This window comes from Monodelphis domestica, chromosome 5 (assembly GCF_027887165.1).
Source record: "Monodelphis domestica isolate mMonDom1 chromosome 5, mMonDom1.pri, whole genome shotgun sequence".
In the NCBI taxonomy this organism is placed as follows: domain Eukaryota; kingdom Metazoa; phylum Chordata; class Mammalia; order Didelphimorphia; family Didelphidae; genus Monodelphis; species Monodelphis domestica.
In genome coordinates, this window is record NC_077231.1 from 273891116 (window position 1) to 273914859 (window position 23744).

At 33.5% G+C, this 23744-nt stretch overlaps 1 protein-coding gene across 1 annotated transcript in view; it reads left to right on the forward strand.

Annotated features, from left to right (window-relative positions):
• The first annotated feature begins 2832 nt into the window (after nucleotides 1–2832).
• The window catches only part of ZNF804B (zinc finger protein 804B), a 233724-nt gene continuing 212812 nt past the window's right edge, over nucleotides 2833–23744 (forward strand). The window contains exon 1 of the mRNA XM_056800669.1: nucleotides 2833–2919. Coding sequence (XP_056656647.1) covers nucleotides 2833–2919 — 87 coding nt within the window. The remainder of the gene's footprint in view (nucleotides 2920–23744) is intronic.

A 23744-nucleotide genomic window follows, 5' to 3' on the forward strand; every position in this document is an offset into this window, starting at 1 on the left:
TATGACCCTGGGTGACAGGATCAAGCTAAGTTCTAGTATACCAAGCCTCATTAAATAAGAGGAAATTTAATGGAGATAAATGTAAGGTCTTATACTTGGGATGAAATAATTAACTAACAAGTATGGTTGTGATCCAGGAAACTCAGCTAACCATTTTATCTGAAAGCGATCTGAGGTTTTGGTAAACTACATATTTACTATAAATAGTGTGATTTGACAGCCAAAAAAAAAAAAACCCAACTCATATGATTTTGAAAAACTGTAAAAGGGAAAGACAGTAATTCTCCCATATCATTCCTTGATCATACCATATTTAGACAATAAGGTTAAGTTCTTGTTATCAGACTTAGGAAGAAAGTAATGACCTAAAAAGGGCACAGAAGATAATATAGATAATAATAGATAATATAGAAGGAATCTGACTTCATTCTGTATCAGGATCATTGACTAAAACTGAGATCTTTAGCCTGGAGAAGACAGAGGGGATCAAGTGGGAATATGATAATTGTCTTCAGGTTGTTGAACGACTATCCCATGGAAGTGGGATCATGTGAATCTGTCTCTAGTACACTTAATAGTATTATGACATATTATTTCCCTTTGCTTACTTTATATTCTAATGAAACTTGTTCTCCTACATTCATGATTTTCTATCTTCTGTCTATAGAAATAAGAGAATTCTTTCCCATAGAACATCTTTCATTCGTAGAATGCACTCCTTTATCTCTGTTCACTAGTATTTATTCATCTATATATATTTTACATTTCATTACATCCATCTCCCCTTTCCCATGTGGAATATTCACATCTTAAGACATTTTAATTTTGTCTTTGTCCTTAGGGTACAGCATAACATTTGACCTATATTAGGCACTTCATAAATGGTTATTGATTAATGTTTCCTTTGGCTAATTTCAAAAATATCCAAACTCAAATAATTCTTAATACAAAGTAATGTGTTATTGATTTCTAATTCTACTAACATGCTGAAAACTTGAAACAAGACAATTTCCGTAAATAGTCATTCATACCATCATTTTATTAGAATGATTAAAAAAAAGACAAATATTGACTTGGGGGGAATAATGTGGCTTTCTTGTTTCAGAGGAATGAATTGATTTCATGCACAATTTCATTTTCCCTCGTGTTCTTCTGCTAATCTTCACAAATCAAATTACTTGTTCAACATTCATCCTGTGCATTTAGAACATGACTGTCAAAATTAAAACCCACTTGAAGAATCAATGCCTTCTCAACTGTGGCCAATAGTTATCAATGGACACAGTCTGCAAGTTTGTGACATTCAACTTTGATCACATGTTTTCAGCCCTCTTCCAAATTTACTGTACTTTTTACAGGGATGAAAGAATGATTTACAGAGTTGAAAGAGGTTCTTGTTTTCCAGATATCTAGCAAGAGAAAATGAGCTTGGTATTTCTTTTGGCTTGTGTCCTCAAAATTTTTGCCTGCCTCTTTTCCACTACATAAAACTTTTGCATCATTAGCATCATTTGCATCAATCGTCTTTATTGATGATGGAGGCTAGTTCTTGGCAGTGATTGATAAAAGTACAATTAGATGTACTGATAACTGCTTCCTTTCTCTAGTATGTTCTGCTTTTAAGATGTGGTGAATTTTGGGATTCCCAGTAAATCGTGTTTTTTGTAGATTCTTAACATTTGTAGCAGTATGGACCATGCTATGCACAAAGCTCCAAGACATGGTACCTTAGCAGAGCCTTTGTGACACTTGGCAAAAGCCTTTTTTTTTTCCACTGAGGGAAACAATACAAGAGGCCCACAGCTGCTAATTGACAAGGTAAGTAATAATCCTTTGATTACAGTAGCTAAAGGCTGTTCTCTAATGGATTTTACTTGTCACTTTTAATTCTTTTTAATCTTTGTCTGCATTTCATTAGACTGGCTTTATCATCCTGATGGCCCTCCTGTCGTTATTCTGATTGAGTTAATGGGTTGTCTTCATACCATAGAGATCCTGCATAAAATATAATCGAGGGATATTTATAGTCTTATGGGACATTTTAAAGATGATTACTTTTCCAATCAGCTTTTCCTGTTTTTTTTTATGTTATATATTCATGTGTATGCGAAGGGAATGTGTTTGCATTTTCTTCTTTTGTACATGCCCTGAGCAAGCCTCTCTTCTAATCTTCCATGACTTAATCTACCTACTAAATATAAGACAGTTGGAGAGGCAGCTAAGCAGAGAACCTGCTATCATTTTCTGTTCTACATGTCTACTGTGATTTGATTTTCTTGTTTAAAAGCTATAGGCTCCCTCTGTGCCGCTCAGCAAACAGATGATTCAGGTACTGAAAAAATTATTTGTAAAATTTATCAGGGTCTGCTGTATTACTGAAAAAAAATGTGTTTTGTTTCCAAACCCAGATCACTAGTTTTGGGGGGTTTTGTTTTGTTTTAAGACTTTAGGAATGACAATTTTTAGGCCTTCAGGTACCATTTGTTCTTTGAGAAAGAACTCGTATAGGATTCCAAAATGCTAGTATTGTAGGAAACTGGCAATTTGGGTATTAATGTATGTCCTGTGATCATTTCGCATTCTTGCATTCCTTGTGTATTAACTAAAAGACGATTCTATAAGGCTACATGATCATTATTGCATTTTAGAGACCAGGGAAAAGCATTTTTATATTATTATAGCTATGAGGTAAAAAAAGAGAGGTCTAGAATTCAGTTTTTCAGGCAGAAGAGAGTCTTAACCATCTATTTTGTGGATTTACTCTAATCATTTTTAGGGGACAAAAATCAAGGATTCATGTTCAACTGAACTATTTAACAATGGTATCTGACAATGGTTATGTGCTTGAGACGCTACCAGCAGATGGTAGAATTACAGGATGCAACATTTTATGAGGCTCTTTCCCCAAAGTTCTATAAAGTATGATCTATCATATGTTTGTTACAATGAGTTAATTTTGCCGGGAAGCTTGTATATGAGTAATTCTGTTATGCAGTTATAAGAGGCATTTGTCTTCATATGAAATAGAATTCATGCCAAATTATTCTTTTATTGTGCACAGTAGAGAATCTCAGAAATGAAGGGAGGCTGGCTTTTCAAAGAAGTAGGTGTATTTATTGATTTTTAGGCTCTATCAAGGAAGTAACATGGCCCATTGAAATATACTTGGTAGATTAAATGGATTTCATTGTCAGTAATGCAACTAAGAGCATTTAAATTATAGGAACTCTTGTTAGTAAAATATTGAAGTGAATGAGATGAGAATCCTTGTCTTTATTCCAACCATTGTTTCTCATTTAAAGTTCAGTGAAAATACTTGGTAATCTTATATGGATGTTGCTTATTACAACTTTTCTGTTTATGAGCAGTGGAGAAATATATTACCAAGAAATATAGATCAAGTGCAGTTTTATATCTACAGAATAAGTTTTCCTAATGGATATTTTTTGAATGTACAAATAATGATGAAGAAAATTGTTGATTATATTCTGGTTTGTTTTGAATAATTTTGTCTAGCCGTTTTCCCCAAATTTTTCAGTTGAGAGCTTTCTTATGGTGTAATTTGGTTATTTTATCATATTTTGTGCAATTGTTTTGTTTTTTTTAAGCAAAACTATATAACTAAAAGTATGATTAACTATCCTATGAGGCTTGGCATAGTACATGAATATATTCATGCTCATATGTTCCTTTTATTATTTTCCTTCTTACTATATAATACTAGCTGGTATGCATTGAATACAATTCTCCCTTTTTCCATTAGCTGTTTCTATTTCATTTCTGTCCCTTACTCTCTAATATCCACCAATATGATCAGTACAGTCTAATGGAAAGACTACTTGGCTTGGATTATCGATAGACTTGTGTTTAGTCTCAATGCTACCATTCAGCAGATGAAAAATGTTTCACAAATGGGTAAAATGTGATATTCCAATGATAAATACTTGAAAAGAAATGTGTAGGTAAGGAGACCCTAGTCATGGCCAAAAGGCTAAATGGGGAAAAATGACTTGAGAAAATATGCCCCCCCAAACCCAACAAATACCATTTGTAAACACAAGCATCAAGTCAGACTGGCATTGAAAAGATAGTCTGAAAAATGGAAAAAAAGGAGCATTTGCTCCCACTTTCTTACCAAAAATTTTATACAAAAACATAAGGGGCATAAGAATTTGGTAATGTTGAAGAAAGCTTATATCTTATTCTTTGTAACTCTATGTTGAGGAGAGAGAGAGAGAGAGAGAGAGAGAGAGAGAGAGAGAGAGAGAGAGAGAGAGAGAGAGAGAGACAGACAGAGAGACAGAGAGACAGAGAGAGAGACAGAGAAAGAGAGAGACAGAGAGACAGAGAGACAGAGAGACAGAGAGAGAGACAGAGAAAGAGAGAGACAGAGAGACAGAGAGACAGAGAGAGAGAGAGAGAGAGAGAGAGAAAGTGAGGCTAGTCATAATGGTTTCATGACCTTTTCCTCAAAACACTAATAAATGAATATAAGCAAAGTCATTGGATGGTAGGATTCAACCAAAGCTTGGCTTTGAACTAATGCTACAAGGAGGTAAATAATTGAATTATACTACAAGGAGGTTAATAGTTAAAGGATGAGTGTAGTCAATGTAGGGAATATGGCCTGACAAAAAAACAACTGAGGGACTGGAAAGGCTAGAGGTCCCAGTGAGGATAGGTAACATGGTTAAGGCTCATAAGGCAGATGGTATCATAGAGTGATAAAATCTTATGAGATCTTTGAATTTGGGGGTTCATGAATATGGAAGACCAACACTTGTGGGTGATGACAAGGTCTAGGTTATGACCAAATGTGTGTAGCTGAAGCAGAATAGAGGAATAACACATGGAAATGTTTTAGATTGAAGGACTCAGATTTTAGAGTGTATATGAATGTATTAGTATAAACATTGAATTTCCTAGTGTGAGGGCAGCAATATGAATGGAGAGAGGCTGTGACCCAGAGACTGTACTCATTGAAGCATTGAAGAAAGAAAATGTCTTTGAAGTTAATATAAGTCACCAGAATCTGAAATAAATGATGCATTTGAATAACACATATGTCAAAGGGGGGGGGATATTTGGTGGAGGGAAGATCTGGAATTTGTAATGAAAATAAGGAGTATTTTGAATTTCATAAGTCAGTTGGTAAGTCAGAGAGTTCAAAGTACAACCAGTATTTAAAAGGTGAACAGGAGGGAATCAAGTCTCACTGAGTCCAAGAAGATGGGAAGAGTGAAAAAGGAAAAGGCTTAGGAAGAAAGTAAGTTTGTTCATTATGTAACAAACATTCCCAAGAATACATGGTAAGGGTCAAGAATTATGTCTGGAGTAGGACATTTGGGACATAGTGTTGAAGGGATGTGAGTAGCAGGGTGGGCAATTCACAGTGAAGGACAAGGCTTGTTTTATCAGTAGCTGATTGTTCCGAATTTCTGGGATAAGGAGAGTCTGGGCATGTGTGTTGGAGAGAGTAGTGTACTACCCACTGAAGAATGAATCCAAGAAGAATATAAAAATATCTGTCTATGGAGAGACAACTGATGAAATTGTTCAAAAGGCTCCTATAGGTGTAACCTCATGGTGGAAGTATGCCATTTTGTTTCATTTTTTACCTCGTAGTAAAGAGAATCAGTCTTATAGAGATTGTCCAGTTAGAAAATAGGTCTGCATTTTGACTTTAAAGGACTATAGAAAGCTCTTTTGTTCAGAGACCAGCGCGAGGTAACCTGTATCTGAGACTGGTGCATTCAGTATGCCTAGTATAGCCAATATAAGCAAGAACATAGAATTGTGTTTCAGTATCTGGCTAGTTTAGGTCTAGTCCATTTCTATTATCAAGAAGAGTTAGCCTGAAGCAACCACACCTCATAATTCATTCATGTGCTGGGCAAACAGTTTGTGCACATTATAGAAATGGAAGGAGGAAGGCAAAGAGTGAGGAAGGCAGCCCCAGAGTTTAGCTACTGGGAGAAAAAGGACAAAAGATGAAAAATATAAAAGAGGCTGAATGGGAGTCTATATGGGACTATAATGGGAGTCAAGTAAATAAGCCAACAGTAAAAATAATAAATAAAAGAGAATTAATAAAAACTTAAAATGGGTACAACATTATACAAATAAACAACTAAGAAAAATTTGCAATCAGCCACCAATAACAAAGACAATTTTGCAGACTTCCAAGATGTTTTGAAATAACAAGAAACTTCGGAATGATTGAAAAGAAAAAGAACTCCTTTAAAATAAGCTATTAAGGTAACTATTTGAGTTAGAATAGTATTTCTAATAGCATAATAAAAAGACATACAATAGTGTATGTAACTTAAAAGACTTGATGGGGATTTCAAACAAAGAAAAGCTTTGAAAAAAAGGCTGTTAGATTTTGAACTCAGATATAAAGAAGTAAAAGGAAATTTGACAAGAAAGGCAAAACCCAACAATATTATGAATTCTACACCACATAAAGTGACAGACTTTAAAAATAGGATTTACATAATAAACTTAAGGATAACAGCTATCTCAGAAAAATAATAATGAAATTTTAAACCTGAATACTGTGCTTAGAGGGAAAAAATTGGAAGAAAACATACCAAAAGTTCTGAAGAGATAATATATGGATTGGTCATATGTATAAGTATACCCAAGAGATCATCACCACATTTGGACCATCATTAATTAACTTTGGAAATACCAGTACCAAAAGATAAATTTTGTAGACTTCTAGGGGAAAATGTCTTCAGTAAGAAAGAACATATATTGGTCAAGGATTATTCCACCACTTTAAGAAATCATTAAAAAGCTTGAAATCATATATTCCAAAAAATAAAGAGATGGATATAAAACCCAGAATCCTTCAAAGCTTTCTCTGTTAATCACTGAAGAAGATAGATCTTCAATGATATTCAACAGTAATTGAGGAATTCCTGAAAAAAAATAGCAAAAATAAAGTTGAGCAGAACATTCAGATTGCAAACATCTTAAGTAAAAGAAACATGAATAAAATAAGTATAATGATCAAGAAATGAATAGACATGATTTCTGACCTGATTTTTGCTTGCTTTTATTTTGAATTGAAGTGTAAGTTTAAGCAAAAAAAGGCATTATAAATGGACAGAAGGGATAAAAGGAGATAATGATTTAAGAAGACTTAAGCTTGATAACAAGGGAGAAAAACCATTATTATTACTTTAAATTTCACTCTTACTGTCGAATCAGTATACTATATATATATATATATATATATGCATATATATATATAGGTGTTTATGGAATATGTGGTAGTATACAAATATAAGAAGTTAGAAATGATGATGGTGATGGTGATAGCATTTATATAGCATTTTAAGTTTTGCAAAATGCAGTGAAATATTTTTCTTAAAACTACTCTTCAATGGAGGTATAGTTGAAAAAACTAACTTTCCCAGGATCACACAGCTTCATCATTATTTGAGGCTAGATTTTAACTATGTTATAGGAGTTTCTTGAAGCTCCCAGCACCTTAACTAGTATTAAATTCAAACATGGCAGGGGCAGCTGGTTGGCTCAGCAAATTGAAAGCCAGGCATAGAATTGGGATGTTCTGGATTGAAATCTGACCTCAGATTTGTGTGATGCTGGGCAAGTCACTTAACCTCTATTTCCTAGCCCTTCTCATTCTTCTGCCTTGGCATCAATACACAATACTGATTCTAAGACAGGAGATAAAGATTTAAAAAAATTAATTCAAATATGGCATATAACAGTCCTAGTCAAGGAAGAGTCCCTTTTATAAACAAGGGTATATAGTTCATTCCATGGATCTACTTTTTATTAGACAGTTTAAAAAATAGAAAAGTAGATCCATGGAATAAACTATTTAAGCAACAAAAAGAAATCTATTAACTAAATCATTCAATATTAGATTAATCCAACAATATAATCTAATTAGGAAAGGACTCCCAATTTAGAGTTTGGAGAAACTAAGGGAAAGCTTGAAAGTCATTTATTATTGCTAAATTGATTTAGACTAGCATCATGTCATATGCCACAGTAAATTCTAGAAGGATAAATAAATTCAATAGAAAAGGTCATATCACTAGAAAACAATAGAGGAAAATGGAAAGATTTATTTATCACAAGTGTGAATACTTGGATAAAAAGAGGAAATGTAAATTAAAAAAACAAAACAAAACAACAGAACTCTGAGATTCCAAACTCACCAATTGGCAAAGATGGCAATAAATGGAAAGGGTTAATATTTCTGGGGCCTCAGGCAGATAGATGACCCATACCTTATTATAGTGCTATCAGTCATAATAATGTTTTTAAAAATAAGTCATTAGAAAATGGTGATTAAAAAAAGAAAATGGTGACTAAAGTATTCATAACTTTTGGACTATAGATTCTACTGTGGCATGTGAGTGAAAGGGATCAAAGTCACATCTTGTGACAACAAAGAAGTAAAAACAATGTTATAAGCAGTTATTATTATTACCATCAGTTAGGTATTGGCTAATAATTGCTATCATTATGCCCATTTTTTTCTGATGAAGAGACTAAGACAGACAGAATTCAAGTGACTTGCCCAGGATTACACAGCTAGTAAAAGTCTTGATGCAGGGTTTGAATTTACATATTCCCAACTCCAAGCACAATCATCTGTCCATTGTACTATCCAATGTTAATGAAACAGATTATAAAATAAAACTGGATGTTTTAAGGTAATAATGTTAAAGGCTGACCATGAAAAAAATTTAAATATGCATCTGTCCATTAGATGGAGAGAGTAAAGGTTTATGGTATGGACTGTGGATACATACTTTCAAAAAGTGTCTTAATTGATTTTGATTAACCTTTCAAACTTGTCAAAGTAATTGGAGAAGACAGATATATTTGGGAATGGCTGAAAACAAACGGTATCCATAAAACTTAAAAACACTGAGAATAATATAGGAATCTAGTAGAGTGTGGGCTGATAACCCTTCCTACTCTTCTCTCTTCTACACCCTAATTCACCTGAAGGTATGCTTTCAACCACTTATTGGCCCCACACACAAACATTCTTTATTTTAGCTTCTTTCCTATTTTTTTACATCTCTCTTTCCTTCTTATCTCTAGTATGTACCCAGTGCTGTTATCCTACTTTCAACCTGCTCAAGGACACCCACTACATTAGTATTCTCAAGACCACACTCCAATACGTTCTCACCATCTACTTTCTTCTAGGTCTACAATGGTGGCATTGACTATCATTCCAAGGTATCCAGATTGCCATTGACCTAAATGATTTCTACTCTCCTTGTCCAAGTCATTTTTCCAATGACAGTGCTTTTAGGCAACCTGATTGGTCATCGAGGAGAGTTAGAGGACTGAAAATGTATACATTCTATGCCCTTTAAATAATAGCATGATTTACCAAAGTATCTCATTGGTTAGGATGATTTACTTTCTATTGATGTTACCATAGAAACAATTTTCTTGTGGAGAAAATAGGCATATACATATATGTGTAAATGTGTATACATATATGTATATAATATACACATAGAGAGGCACAAATGCTTACACATTTTAATATACATATATGTAGTATATGTTTAGTATGTAGAGAGAGAACATTCTAGAATTATGATGTCATGTAGAAATAGAATTCTTCTGGAATGGCTTTTTAAAACTTTGAATGCCGGTAGTTTAGGATTATCGATATCTCATCCAAACCTCTCATTTAATGGATAGGGTAAGGGACACAGAGGGGAAAGGTCTTGCCCACAGTACCTGATGGAATTATAAGAAAAGCTAGGATATGATTAGTCCATATCCAATCCATGAAATGATGACAACAGTTAATAATTAGCATTTTAAAACTTATCATATTTGATTAATTCCCATAAGAATCATGTGAAACATAAACTATTATTATTCTCATTTTGAAGATGAAGAAATTGGGACAGAAAGAGGTTAAATGATTTTACCAGCATCAGAAGCAGGGTTCAAATTCAGGTCCTCTTGCTTACAAGTCTGCTGTTTTATTTACTTATTTATTTATTTTACTTTTTATTTATTTACTATTTATTTAATTTCAGCCATCTACCCCTGTATATTTAATTTTAAACTTAGAGCACTTTCTAAGTATACTCTTAATAACTTGGTCATTACAATTCTTACCTTTATGCTTCCTTCCCTACACCATCCTTATATCTCTTGTGCTGAAGTATTTGTTTCCTATAATTCATCTTTAACATTTCTGATCTTTAATCTGTGAATAAAACAAAAACCATTTCAGTTGTAGAACTTTCTCCAAGTTGCCTCCAAGATGGCCTGGGGCTAAATTCTATATTGGAATTGAAGCTGAATCTTCAACTCAAATTAATGGGAAACATGAGGGTGCATCTCCAGGTAGAACTTGTTTCTTAGTGTTCCCTGCAGCTATCCCCATTTATCAGCTGATCCCTCCAGGTCTGATGCAACTGCTCTAAAGCAGTCTCCATGTTTTCTTTCTTTTCTGTTTTATTTGCTAGCTCTCCTTGTCACTCAATGACTGACTTTTCTATACTTGGATTAAAGATTAATTTTAGTAGCATGGATGTTTATGATATGTATAAATGAGCTGGACTACCGAATGGAAATAAAATATCTAAAACTGAAAATTAGACTCAAAAAGGAAGCAGAGTGATGAGGGACAATGAAACCTGATTCAAGGAGAAGAGAGTTTAGGTGACAGAGCCAACCTACATCAAATCAGCTTAAATGGAGCCACACAGAAAATAATTTGTCTGGGAGCAAAGAATCAAGCTAGAGAATGTTTGTTAAGTGGAGCAATGATTTAGCATGCTGCAAAGGTAAAGGGTTTCACTTATTTTGGCATATCACCAAAACTATTGGCAACAAAAAGAGCAGTTGATGTTGAGTGTAAATAAGATTATAGTTTGTGGCTTGAGAAGGATAAGATACTAATCAGAGGTGAAAATCATTACAGTGTATAATAATAGTTATGCCTCTCCAGAAATGTTCTTTACTAAAACTTGGAAGGAGTTTTATTACCTTGGCAAGTTGTTCAGTGGGGCAGAATAGAAAAGATGTTAGGAAAAATCTTGTAAGGGAGTAACCCTTTCGTATTACATAGCTTTAGTAATTGCTTCCAGCCCTCTATTCATAAGTACAAATGCTCCATTGCTGAATAGTCATCATCATACTTTTTTTTTAATTTTTAAAAAGTACTCATAGTTTACCATTCTACTCATTTTCTTCTGATTCTTTGGAACCCTATGATTTCATTAATGTGAATATCCCTCTTTATAGGTTGTTCATGTTCTCACTATTCTTTCTCGGTTTATATGATTCTTCTGCATGACTGCCTACATTTTACATAAAGAGTCTACTTGATGCCGCAGGAACCTTGATCATTTTTATCCCTTTAACAAGCATTGTAACATGGGTGATTTATCTGTTTTTTCTCATTTTTTCTATATGAACAGAATACCCTTTGTTCTGGGTGTACATGACATGAATATCTATTATATCACTTCTCAAATGTAAATCATTCTTGCAAATATGCCACAATTTATATTATATCATAGGCATCTTTCCTTAGTATCTGAATAGAGGATAGTATTGTCTAGAATTATTCCATGATTGGCAATCAAGTAGACTCATTGGGAGATTTTGGTGTTTAAAAAAGGGACAGTGTCTTTAGCAGCAATAGACAGCCTGGAATCGTTGCAAGTAATGTGATATTTGGCAAATTAAAGATGAAGTCAAATTCCTATAGAATGATGTCCAGGCTTTTTCTTTTATCATGATCTTCCAGTAGACCAATGATTCTTAAGTTGTCTGCTCTGAACCTGTTTTCTAGATCTTCCATTTCGTTTGTTGAGGTGTTTCATATTTTCCTCAATTTTTTCATTCTTTTGATTTTGTTTTATAGTTTCCTGCTGCCTTGTGAGGTCATTTGCTTCTAGTTATTGTATTCTAGTTTTTAAAGACTGATTTTCATCCCTGGCTTTTTGATCATCTTTCTCCTTCTGATCTTTCATCTCCTTTGCCTTATATTCACGCTGATTAATTTTGGCTTTCAAGACACTATTTTCTGTTTCCAGATTATTTATTTTGTTTTTTAAGATTGTTTCCCAGTTGTCTTCAGGCTCTCTTAATTGTTTTTTGAATTGTATTTTGAGGTCTTCCAAAGACTGTGTCCTATTCCCTGGAGTTTCTGTGTTTTTGGTTTGTGTTCCTCTATCTTCCTCTATTTCATTTGTTCTTTTTTCATTGCCTGGATAGAAGCTATCAATTGTAAGTTCTTTCTTTCTTTTTTCTGTTGTTTACTCATATTTCCCTCTTCTTTCCCCTCTATAGTTTCCTGCAGTCTTGTTCCTCTAGTTTTGTGCTAGATCAGTGAGTTTGGGCTGTTCGGTCCTGAAGGGACTTCTCTGTTCTGCTGTTTGATAAGTTTGTTCTGATGTTCCCTTGCTGACAGCAGAAGCTGAAAAGGAGCTGAGGAGCTGGGCTTCCTGCCCTGTGTCAAGGTTGCTGCTTATAGTTTGTTGTAGCCTTTGTCCTTGGAGCTCAATCAGCAAGGCTCTGAGTGTGTGTGTGTGTTTGTGTGTGTGTGTGTGTGTGTGTGTGTGAGAGAGAAAGAGAGAGAGAGAGAGAGAGAGAGAGAGAGAGAGAGAGAGAGAGAGAGAGAGTGTTGGAGCTTGAGTTTCCCTCTTTTCTGAAGGCTTCTTATCTGCCCTATTGATGAGATTGATCCAAGGTGGAGTTGACCTGCAAAACTGGCTGTGCCCTGAGACCAAAAGCTCTTCGGATGGGGGAGGGGAGCAAGTTGAAATTTTATTTTGTGACTGGGATTCCTGCTCTGTGCTTCTCCTCTAGATCCCTTGATATTTTTGTTTATTTGTTCTTTCAAAATGAACTTTGTTATTATTTTTTTCTAAATCAGAAAAAAAAAATGTTTTCTTAGTAGTTTGATCAGTATGGCACTGAATAATTAAATTAATTTGTGTAAGAATTTCAATTTTATTCTATTAGTTCAGCCTGCCCATGAACAAGTAATATTTTGCCAATTGTTTAGATTCTGCTTTATTTTAGTGAAAGGTGTTTTGTAATTGTGTTCATATAATTCCTGTGTTTGTCTTAGCAGATAGATTCCCAAACTCTTTATCTTGTCTAGAGGGATTTTAAATGGATTTTTTCTTTCTAAAGTTTTATTGTAAATAAATAGAAAATAAATAGTAATGCTGAGGATTTATGTTGGATTTATTTTTTATTCTAAAACTTTGCTAAAAGTATTATTTCCACCTTTTTAGTTGATTATCTTGGATTCTTTGAGTAGATGATCATATAATCTGTAAAGAGTGATAGTTTAGTCTCCTCATTGCCTATTTTAATCCCTTCAATTTATTTTTCTTCTCGAATTGCTACTGCTAGTGTTTCTAGTACAATGTTAAATAATAGAGGTGATAATGGGCATCCTTGTTTCACTTCTGCTGATGGTTTTAAATGTATAATTTTTATTATTTTTAGGAAAGGCCCTTCTATTCCTATACTTTCTAGTGTTTTAAATAGGAATGGGTGTTGCATTTTGTCAAAGCCTTTTTCTGCATCTATTGAGATAATCGTGTGGTTGGTTTGTTTGGTTGTTGATATAGTCAATTAAGTGGATGAATTTCCCAATATTAAACCATACTTGCATTCCTGGTATAAATTCTACCTGTTCATAGTGGATAATACTTATGATGGCTTGTTGTAGTCTCTGCTGGTATTTTATTTAAGATTTTTGCATCTATGTTCATTAAGGAGATTGATCTTTAGTTTTCTTTCTCTGTTTTTGGTCTTGCTGGTTTGGGAATCAGTACCATATTTGTAGTTCTTTTATTTTCAATTTTATTAATAGCACTTTTATTTTTTTAGGATTTCCAATTTAGTGATTATCTGTGGATTTTTAATTTATTTTTTCTGAAAATTTTAATTAGAAATTTAATTTGCAAGCCCAGATTATAAATCTCCTTCCTTTCAATTTTGTTGTTATAGGCACTCATAAATTTCCCCCTAATTACTACTTTGGCTGTCTCCCATAGATTTTGATATGTTGTCCCCTCAGTGTCATTCTCTTTATTAAAATCAGTAATTGTTTCTATGATTTATTTTTGACCCACCAATTTTGAAGAATTAGATTATTTAGTTTCCAATTAAATTTAATTTGCCTTCCCATGGACCCTTGTTAATTATAATTTTATCACATTATGATCTGAAGAAGTTTCATTTATTATGTCTGCTTTTCTGCATTTTTTGTAATGTTTCCGTGACCTAGTACTGTGACCTTCCTCCTGTTATAATTAAATTACCATAAAAATTTGCCAGCTGACTTGGGTATCTTATTATTTGGGATTTCCCTTGGTCACCATTTAAATTTAGATGTTTTAAGTCTCAACCATAATATTCACCCTTTGGAGAAAGTACATTCTTTTTTATCTCTGTTCAATTTTCTCCAGATATCTATTAACTATATTTGTTCTAATATTTCATTCACTCCCCTTTCTTTTTTCTTATTTATTTTTTGTTCAATTTATCTAACTATGAAAGTGTATGGTTGATGTCTCCCACTAATATGATCTTACTATTTCTTCCTTATGCTCCTTTAATTTCTCCTTTAGAAATCTTGATGCTATACTATTTGGTGCATAAATGTTTTAGTAATGATATTACTTCATTGTTTATAGTAACTTTTAGCAAAATATAATATCCTTTCTTATCTTTTAATAAAATCAATTTCTACTTTGGCTTTGTCTGGCATCATAATTACTACACCTGCTTTTTTTTTTACTTTAGATGAAGCATAATAAATTCTGCTCCAGCCTTTTACCTTGAATCTATGCATCACCCTTTCTCAAATGTGTTTCATTTAAACAACATATAGTAGGATTCTGGTTATCTTCTCTACTACTAAGAGTAATTTTGGGGAATTAAATAAATCCTCTTTTCATGTAGACAAAAAAACATTTTGACTTTAAGGAGTCCATTAAATTTCCTCTTTCTTATTTACCTTTTAGGACTTCTCTTTTGTCTCTCATTTGGACTTCAAATTTTTTATTTAAATCTTTCTTACCTCCTTCAAGTAGAACATTTTTTTCTTTCTGTAAGATCATGATTATTAACTCTGCTTTTTTTCCCCTATAGTGAAAGCATATCAGATCCAAACCCAGCCCTTTATTTTAATTCTCATTTCATTCACATTGACATTCATGATTACTAACTCTGTATTTCCCTCCATTTATTTTCTTCTAATAATGATAAACTTCTCAGGAGTTAAATATGATTTCTCCCCAAATACGAAGGTAAATTTATCTTCATTAAATTAACAACTAAGTTAACAATTTAACTTAATATGTCTCTCATGATTACTCTTTTATGTTTACGTTTTTATGCTTCTCTTGAGTTATCTGATTAAATATCAAATTTTCTATTCAACTTTTATACTTTTATCAAAATGATTTAAAGTTATCTTTTTACTAACTATCCATTTCCCCCTGAGTCATTACATTCAATTTTGCTAGGCAGGATATTGCTTGTAATTCTAGGTCTTACCTTCCATTTTAGGACCAATATTGCTTATTGGTTCCCAGGGAGATAGCAGTAAATTCTGGGCAATGGGGATTAAGTATTTATCTCAGGATCACACAGTTAAAAAGTATTTGAGGCCAGAAATAAATACTGGACTTTTCATCTCTAGGCCTGGTTCATGATCTACTAAGCCACCTTGCTGCCATCTCCCTTTGTATTTTTGAACATCCTATTCAAAACACTTGGTTCTTTTAATGTTAAAGGTTCTAAGTCTTATGTGATCTTAACTGTGGTTCCACAGAATATTAATGATTTATTTCTAAATGCTTGAAATTTTTCTTTTATTGACCTAGGTCCTATAGAATTTGGATATTATATTCCTGTGAGTTTTCAATTCTCTCTTAGGATATCTTTCAGGAGCAATTTGGGCCATTCTTTTAATATCTATTTCATCCTCTGTATCTAAGATTTAATTTTTTAAATTGTCTCTCCTTGACTTATTTTCCAGGTCACTCATTTTTCTAATGAGATATTTCATATTTTCTACTAAATTTCTACTAAAATGTACTACTTCATTTTTTCATTCTTTTGACTTTGTTTTATTGTTCCTTGATATCTCATGGGGTCTTTAGTTTCCACTTGGCCAATTCTAATTTTACATAATTATTTTCTTCAGTGTGATTTGTACCTCTTTTTCCATTTGATTAATTCTGCATTTGCGTGTGTGTGTGTGTGTGTGTGTGTGTGTGTGTGTGTGACTCTTTTACCATTTAGTTAATTCTGTTTTAAAAGGGGTTATTTTTCAGGATTTTTGTGCTTCTTTTACCAAACTATTAATTCTTTTTTATATTTTTTTGCCTTACTCTCATTTCCTTTTCATATTTTTCTTCTACTTTTATATACTTAAAAAAAAGCTTTTCTAGGAATTTTTCTTGAATTTTGGTCCAACTAGGATTTTTTTCTTTCAGCTTTTGCATTGTTTATGTCTTAGTCTTCTTTGTCTTTATAAGAGCTTTTTATGATCAAATTCTTTTTTTCCCTGTCCATTTTTCTAGTCTATTTCTTGACTTTGAATTTTATGTTAAAATTGGGCTCTATCTGGTGACAGGGAGGTAGTGTCCCACACTTCAGACTTTTTTTGTACTATTGTTTTCACAGTTAGTTCTAGTGTCATATAAGTTTTTCATGTTTCCATGGTGTTATTGTAATCATATACATCCACAACTTATTGAAGAGGAGGGATATTGATATAGAACCCCATAGATAATGCCAAGATGATATTGATAGATAATAAAGATCATGCAAAGTAGAGGGCATGAAGGAAGGAGGAGCCAACCCTAGAGAATGATGTCAAGAAATGTGGAGAAGATCGGGTTTCAGTAACCATCAGAAGATTAAAGGACCTTGAAAGAACAAATGACCTGCAATCCAAGATTATGTCTCTACAGTTGGAAGGAAATTTTGTTCAGCTCCTTAATTTTATAGATGAGAAAACTGAAATCCAGATACTTTTCTGGAGACATAGATAACAAATGAAAGAAGTTGCTGATTTGAATTCGGATTCTTTGATTCTAAATCCAGTGATTGTCATTGCCCTAGAAAAGAGAAAAGATCTTATTGGGTATGGTGTCAAGGAGACGGTAATCCGTCTCCAGTATTGATCCTGCATTAATCCCAGGTGTTTCTCTGAGAGGTAGGAAGTTAGGAAATGTGCTAAAACAAGAAAAATGGGGAAATAGGAAACACTTTCCTCTGACCTTTGTGGGAAGACTCCAAAAAAGTGTGATGGTCATGGAACCCTAGAGATTGGTAGGAAGTCTAGAGATGGCTGAAGGTATTGACAGTCAAGCAGTTGGTACCTGTGTGGTCACAGTTTAAGATTTTAGAATTATTTCTTGAAAAGTAGAACATTAAAAAATACTACAAAACAAATAGGATAAAGAAGAGTAGTGTAGAAGATTAGTGCCTGAATGGTCTCTGTTGTATAGTACATGTTCAATCTGCTCTATTTAAACAACTTGGCATTTATTAAAGTAAGTTTTCCAGATAAATGTATTTTACTCTTGAATTATTTATCTTTTTAACTTTGCAAAAAGCCCAAGAGTATATTATTATCAGGGTGATTCCACTGTCATATACAATCCATATATCAAGTTTATATAGTAACTAGATTCATGATTTGCTTTTGCTCTGCCAGGAAATTTCCTGTGGGATTCAGATTAGCCAACATTCGGGGAGACAAGAATTCAGTCCTTTCTCTTCTTTCTTACCAAACAAAAATTCATTAATGCATAAGAAAATGCAGTGCAATTTTAGAAAGAACTCCTTTAATGCCGCAGTTTTGTTAATGTACATGAGATCGTTCAAAGATGCTGTGTTCGCTTACAGTCACTTACCGAAAATCATGGTAATCTGTATTCATTACACCAAGCAGCCTCTGATAGTAGGCACACTCAGCTCTCAAGAAACGGCTTTTAATGGTATGCACTTCACCAGTTGGGTGAAGTTGGTATTCAAAGCAGATGCATCTGAAGTGAAGATTTTGCATTTTTATCAGATATGCTTAGTTTATTACCATATTAATTTTCCTTAGAAACTCTTATTATGAAATACTATACCACATAAACTTCTGTCTGCTCTAGCTGGGCTTTTGGTATAGTTAAAATGGTGGCCCTATACACTTGCCCTCACCTTTAAATTATATGGTCAATAATCTTTATACCATTTAAATTTCTTAATCCTATTTCAGTTTTAAACCTATAAAATCCACCAAGTATATGCCTATGAAGAGTAGGAATTCCGGTTTCCACAAACTGATTTGCCAAAGAAGGACTAGATATTGAGACAATATTTGCTTGTAAAAGCAGAAAGTGACAACCTCGATGCTTAAGTATAAAACTGAAAGAGAAAACACATGTCCTTGCTTTCTTGCTTTCTACAATTTAAAGTAAATGATTAGATTTGAAATATCATTTGAAATTGAATAGATTTGAAATATCTTGTAATAATGTTCTAGATGGAATCAGAAATTTAGAGCTAAAATTATCTCAAAGATGACCTAATCTGCTCCTGTTATTTTTCAAATGGGTAAACTAAGGCTCAGTGGCATTAATTGATTCATGCAAGACCAAACAGGTAATAAGAGGCAAGTTCAGAGTGCCATGCTCAATTCTCTGACTTCAAGACAAAGCTCTTTCCAATATCTTATATCATTTCATATATTTACCAAGTAATCAAGAATATTTAATGAGAAATAATCTTTACATGAAAAGGCAGCTTTTTCACATTTTTAGAGTCAGAAACTGAGCCTGGGGAGGTTAGGTGACTTTTCAAAGGTCATGTAGATAGCCTTAGGTCTAGACATGGAAGGGGCCTATACGAACAATTTCATTCATGCTCTAATTGTGACCCTACATGGTAGCACTCACATATTTGAAGATAGTTACCTTTTTCCCTTAAATTATTTATTTGATTTAAAGTATTTTTACCTGGCATAATTGCCATTGCATTTCTCTGGATACACTCCAACTTTAAGTCATTCTTTATTTACTAAGCACACCCTATGTGCCAGACTCTGTACCTAGCTCTATAGATAAAATAATTGGCCAAAATCTGTAATGATGGAGACAACATGCAAACACATTATACAAAGCAAGCTTTATATCAGAAATGATTAATAGCGATAAGGCACTAGGATCAATAGGGGTCATATTCCTTTCTAAAAATTTAAAGATGAAGAAACAGAGGTCATATGGTCTGGTCATGACCACATAAAAAATCAGGGTTAGAGATTATCTTTCCGTGTTTATTTTCTGACTCCAAATCCAGCAAGCACTCTATAAAATACATCTGTCTTTGTCCAAGGATTTACTGAAATCTATGCTTACTCTACGTCAGAAATGGAAATTATATTAGTTTGGCATGTCCTATTGTTAATGCAAACAAAACACTCCCTACTAAACTCTGATTTCCTATATAGGCAATAACTGTTCCTTTGAATTTACATTTTAGGATTTTCCTAGGAATTGATATCATATTTTAAGAGATGTCCACTGGAGTTTTTAGCACAGTCCAAAGCTGAATCATTAAGAATGACTAAGCTCTCCAAGGATAAAGTATAGAGGGAAAAGAGAACAAGCTAAATACTAAGCCTTAGGGAATATGAAATTGGTTAAAAAAAAGTCAGCTAGGTGGCAGATTGGATAGAATGCCAGGGCTGGAATCATGAAGATGAATCATCCTGAATTTGAATCTAGACTTAGACACTAGCCATATGATCCTGGGCAAATAACTTGCCTCAATTACTCATTTCTTAAAGAAAGTGGAGAAAGGAGTGACAAACCACTCTAGAATATTTGCCATTAAAATCTTAAATATCGGTCATAAAGAGTTGAACAGGAATGAAAATAATTCAATAACAACAGTTGGTTAAAAAGAAGGAATAGTTCCATATAGAGAAATGACAGGTGAGAATAAGGACAGTGTGCAATAATGGGATCCAAGAAAGGAGAGACTTTTAAATAAGGATCTAAGTAGTATCTAATGCCACAGTAGATAAAGGAGAATAATTCCACTGGATATGATTGGAAAAGTATCACCAGTGACCTTTAGGAAAGGAGTTTCTGTAGTGATTGTGGAAATATCTGGCATACCAAGTTCTAAGTAGGGAAGAATTGATTAGAAAATGAAGGCAGTAAGAACAGATCATGGATTATGGAAGCAAAGAGAGGATGATAGATGGGGCAGAAGAACCTGGTGAAGAAAGGTTGACAGAAAATTGAGGAAACTAATACATCTTTGAAGATTAAAAAGGGAGAGACCTGTAGAGGAGAAACTGAAGTTGAGAAAGGGCTATAATATTAGAGGTTCAAAACACTTTTTAGCTTATATCTTAAGGATTTTTAAAAGAAAAATAAATGACACCCAAGTAGAATTATAGCAATAGTAAAGACTAAAGGTATTCACTTAATAGTTGTGATATATTAAAAAATCAAATGAATCATGTTTGGATATAATTAGTAAAAAAAAAAGGGGGGGCATTGATCAAGAAGAAACATGTTTAATCTACTAATAGCCCTTGAAATAGATCATGCCTTGAGGTAAAGTGACTGGCAGAATTCCTGGAGTACTGCAAATAAAATGAAAGTATGATCGTTTAAAATGTAGCTAATTCTTTTAAAACACAAGGTTTGAAGTTTACATTATAATTTGGGATAGCATTCACTTTAGACAGAGATAGAAATTAGATCTGTAATTTCATTGGAATAGAGAACTCCCTGATCCAGAAATCTCTTTTATTAATGCCTGTCAGCAACTTCTCAATAACTTATAATTTTAGGCAGATACCTAGACACCTAATGGGTTGTGTGCTTTGCCCAGGTCATGCTGCTACTTTTTAGAAAAATATTGTTTCTGGACCCACATCTTCACAGGTCTGAGACCAATTCTCTTTCCTACCATGTTGTTTCTGTAGGATTACAATAGGAACAAGGCTTTTTAAAAAATGATGAACAGATTTTTATTTTACATTTTGCTATGAATAGAGGAAATCCCCTAGACAAGCCTCACATCAATAAAAATATCCCTAAGATTAAGTGTGTCCATACAATAACAATGAAAATAACAACAATAATAAAAACTAACATTTGTATTACATATCATTTTATGGTTTCACAGTGCATTTTACAAATATCTTATTTGATCTTCACAACAACCCAGGAAAATGGTTGCTATTATTTTCTCCCCTTGACAGATGAAGAAACCAAGTCAAAGAAGAGATTACTTGGCTTACCTTGAGTCACACATCTATTAAGTGTTTGAGGCAGGATTCAAACTCTAGTCTTCCTGACTTTAAGTCCCACTTCATCCCCTGCAACACCTAGTCGCATACCTTCTAAATTACTGCCTAAAGTCTTTTACAACTCTTCAGGATTAGTCAGTGCGCCATGCAGTTGACAACCAAAAGGTCACAGACAATCCAAAATGATGACTGCTTAAATTGCTGGATATACGATTAATCTGTAGCTAATAATAGCCTTGAGTAATGTTGGCTAAATCTAGATGTCTGAATCACTATTCTAACATATATATATATATATATATATATACATATATATATATATATATATATATATATGAAACTTCCCTGGAATCTTGTGATTCTTATTGCAAGTAAGCACTTCCCATTTCAGTATTTCCTTATTTTGTTTTTGTTCCTTTTATGATTTTTTAAAATTTTTAATTTCCATGGGAGCCCCTTTGCAGAATTTGATAGAGATCTGACTCTATACCCCGTGCCTAATCAATACTATTGATTGTCCTCTGCATCAGGAAACAGACTAAAGAAGGATCTGATGTGATATATAGAGTGGATTTGAATATACTAAAGCTGGATTTGAATCTCAGGTCTTCGGCTTAGTAGATGGTTGATCATATTACATTTTTTTCCCTGGCCCTCCATTTCTTTCTCTGTAGATTCACTATTGACTTCAGATGGCGTTTAAGAGAAATAAACCACAGTATAAACAAATTGCTTTGTTAACTGAAAGTTAATATAGAGATGTCAGCTAGTGTTACTGTTAAACAAATGTGCTATTCATTATAAATCTGAAGTAATGAAAGAAATATTACAGTAACTGGATGAACAGTTTTACCACTGGTGGAACTAGCAAAACAGAAAGAGAAAGTGGGTTAGGGAACATGTTGCCTTTTCAACAAGTTAAGCATGAGCTGCTGTTGAGAAAAGCAGGTGGACTCCAAGGAAAAATCAGATACAGAGATACAAATTTGGGAGTCATCCATAAATAGATCGTAGAGTTTCTATGTTAATGAGTTTGATAGACAAGAGTGCGGAATGAGAACAGAGAAAAAAGTGTGGGGAGAAAAAATAAAAGTCAAGAAAAAAGCCTATTGAATGCCTACTCAAGAGTCAGAAAAAGAATGAGTACAAGATTGAGAGGGAACAAGAGAAAACCCAGAAAATATGATGGCTCTGGAGTGAAGAGAGAATTTAAGTACCAAATACTTAAAACCTTAGCAGACAGGCTACAGCAGCATATCCAAAAGTCACATGCAATGAACAGATCAGATTTATACCAGGAATCCAAGGTCATTTCAGCATTAGGAAGACCATTGTTATGATCAAAATTCTTTGGAGATTGTATATTAATTCATAATTATTTATTAGATAGTAAAAATTGGAGTGAGAGATAGTCACATAATCACCCATGTGACTAATCTGAGTTTTCCATGATTCTTTCCATTTACTAGTCAAAAGCTCCCATAGAAACCTCCAGTCTCAAGAGCACTCTCCTTACTCTTCTTTTAAAACCTACAGTGACATCATTCCTTCTGGGTCTCTCTGGTTAGACAGACAACTTTAGTTTGGGTCAGAGGCCAGTCTTCTGGAAGCCAAGAGTCATGGAGGACAAGAGGCAAGCCTCTTCTTGAATGCCAGGGAACCATGAAGCCTCTGGCATCCTCCCAGCGTATACATGCACCTAGTTCAAGGGCAGAGTGTTACCTACCAAAAACTATTTTCAAAAGGAAAGAGGGTTTCAATTTTCACTAAATTTACACACCACAGGCAGGAAATAATATATTAATATATTAATAAAAAGAATTAAAAATCATGTGATTATATGCTTAGATGTAGAAAAAAATAGAAAAATATTTGTAAAAAACTAAATACAGCATCTATTTCAGAAGGTTTGTGAAAGATGAAAACTAGAAAGAAGACCTTGGATTTATTGATTAGTAGGTGATTATTTTCCTAGGCTTGTCCACAAATGGAGACTTACCTCCAGTGTAACAAAAATATATCATCCTATACTAAGGATATATGCTAAGAATATGAGGATATATACATCCTATGTTGCAAACACAATCATAGTTGTAGAGAAAAGTGTATTTAGAGTTTGTTTATCATGGCAAGCATACATCTGTTCTCTATCACAATGGGATTGAAGATTTCTCCTACCTACAACCTGAACTTCTCCAGCTTAAAGTCCTTGCTGATAATCTCTTTGGGACTGCAATTAGGGTAGTCTGAAGAATGTAGGGCATATATAAGAATATTTGGAAAGAGAGTATAGCCAGGTAGGTCAAAGAACAGAGACTGAAGTTCCATTGAGTTGAGGGAAGGGAATTCTTAGTAGTCAAGAGAGCTTTCTGCTTCCTATTAAGACTTCTAAGGATATTTGTGG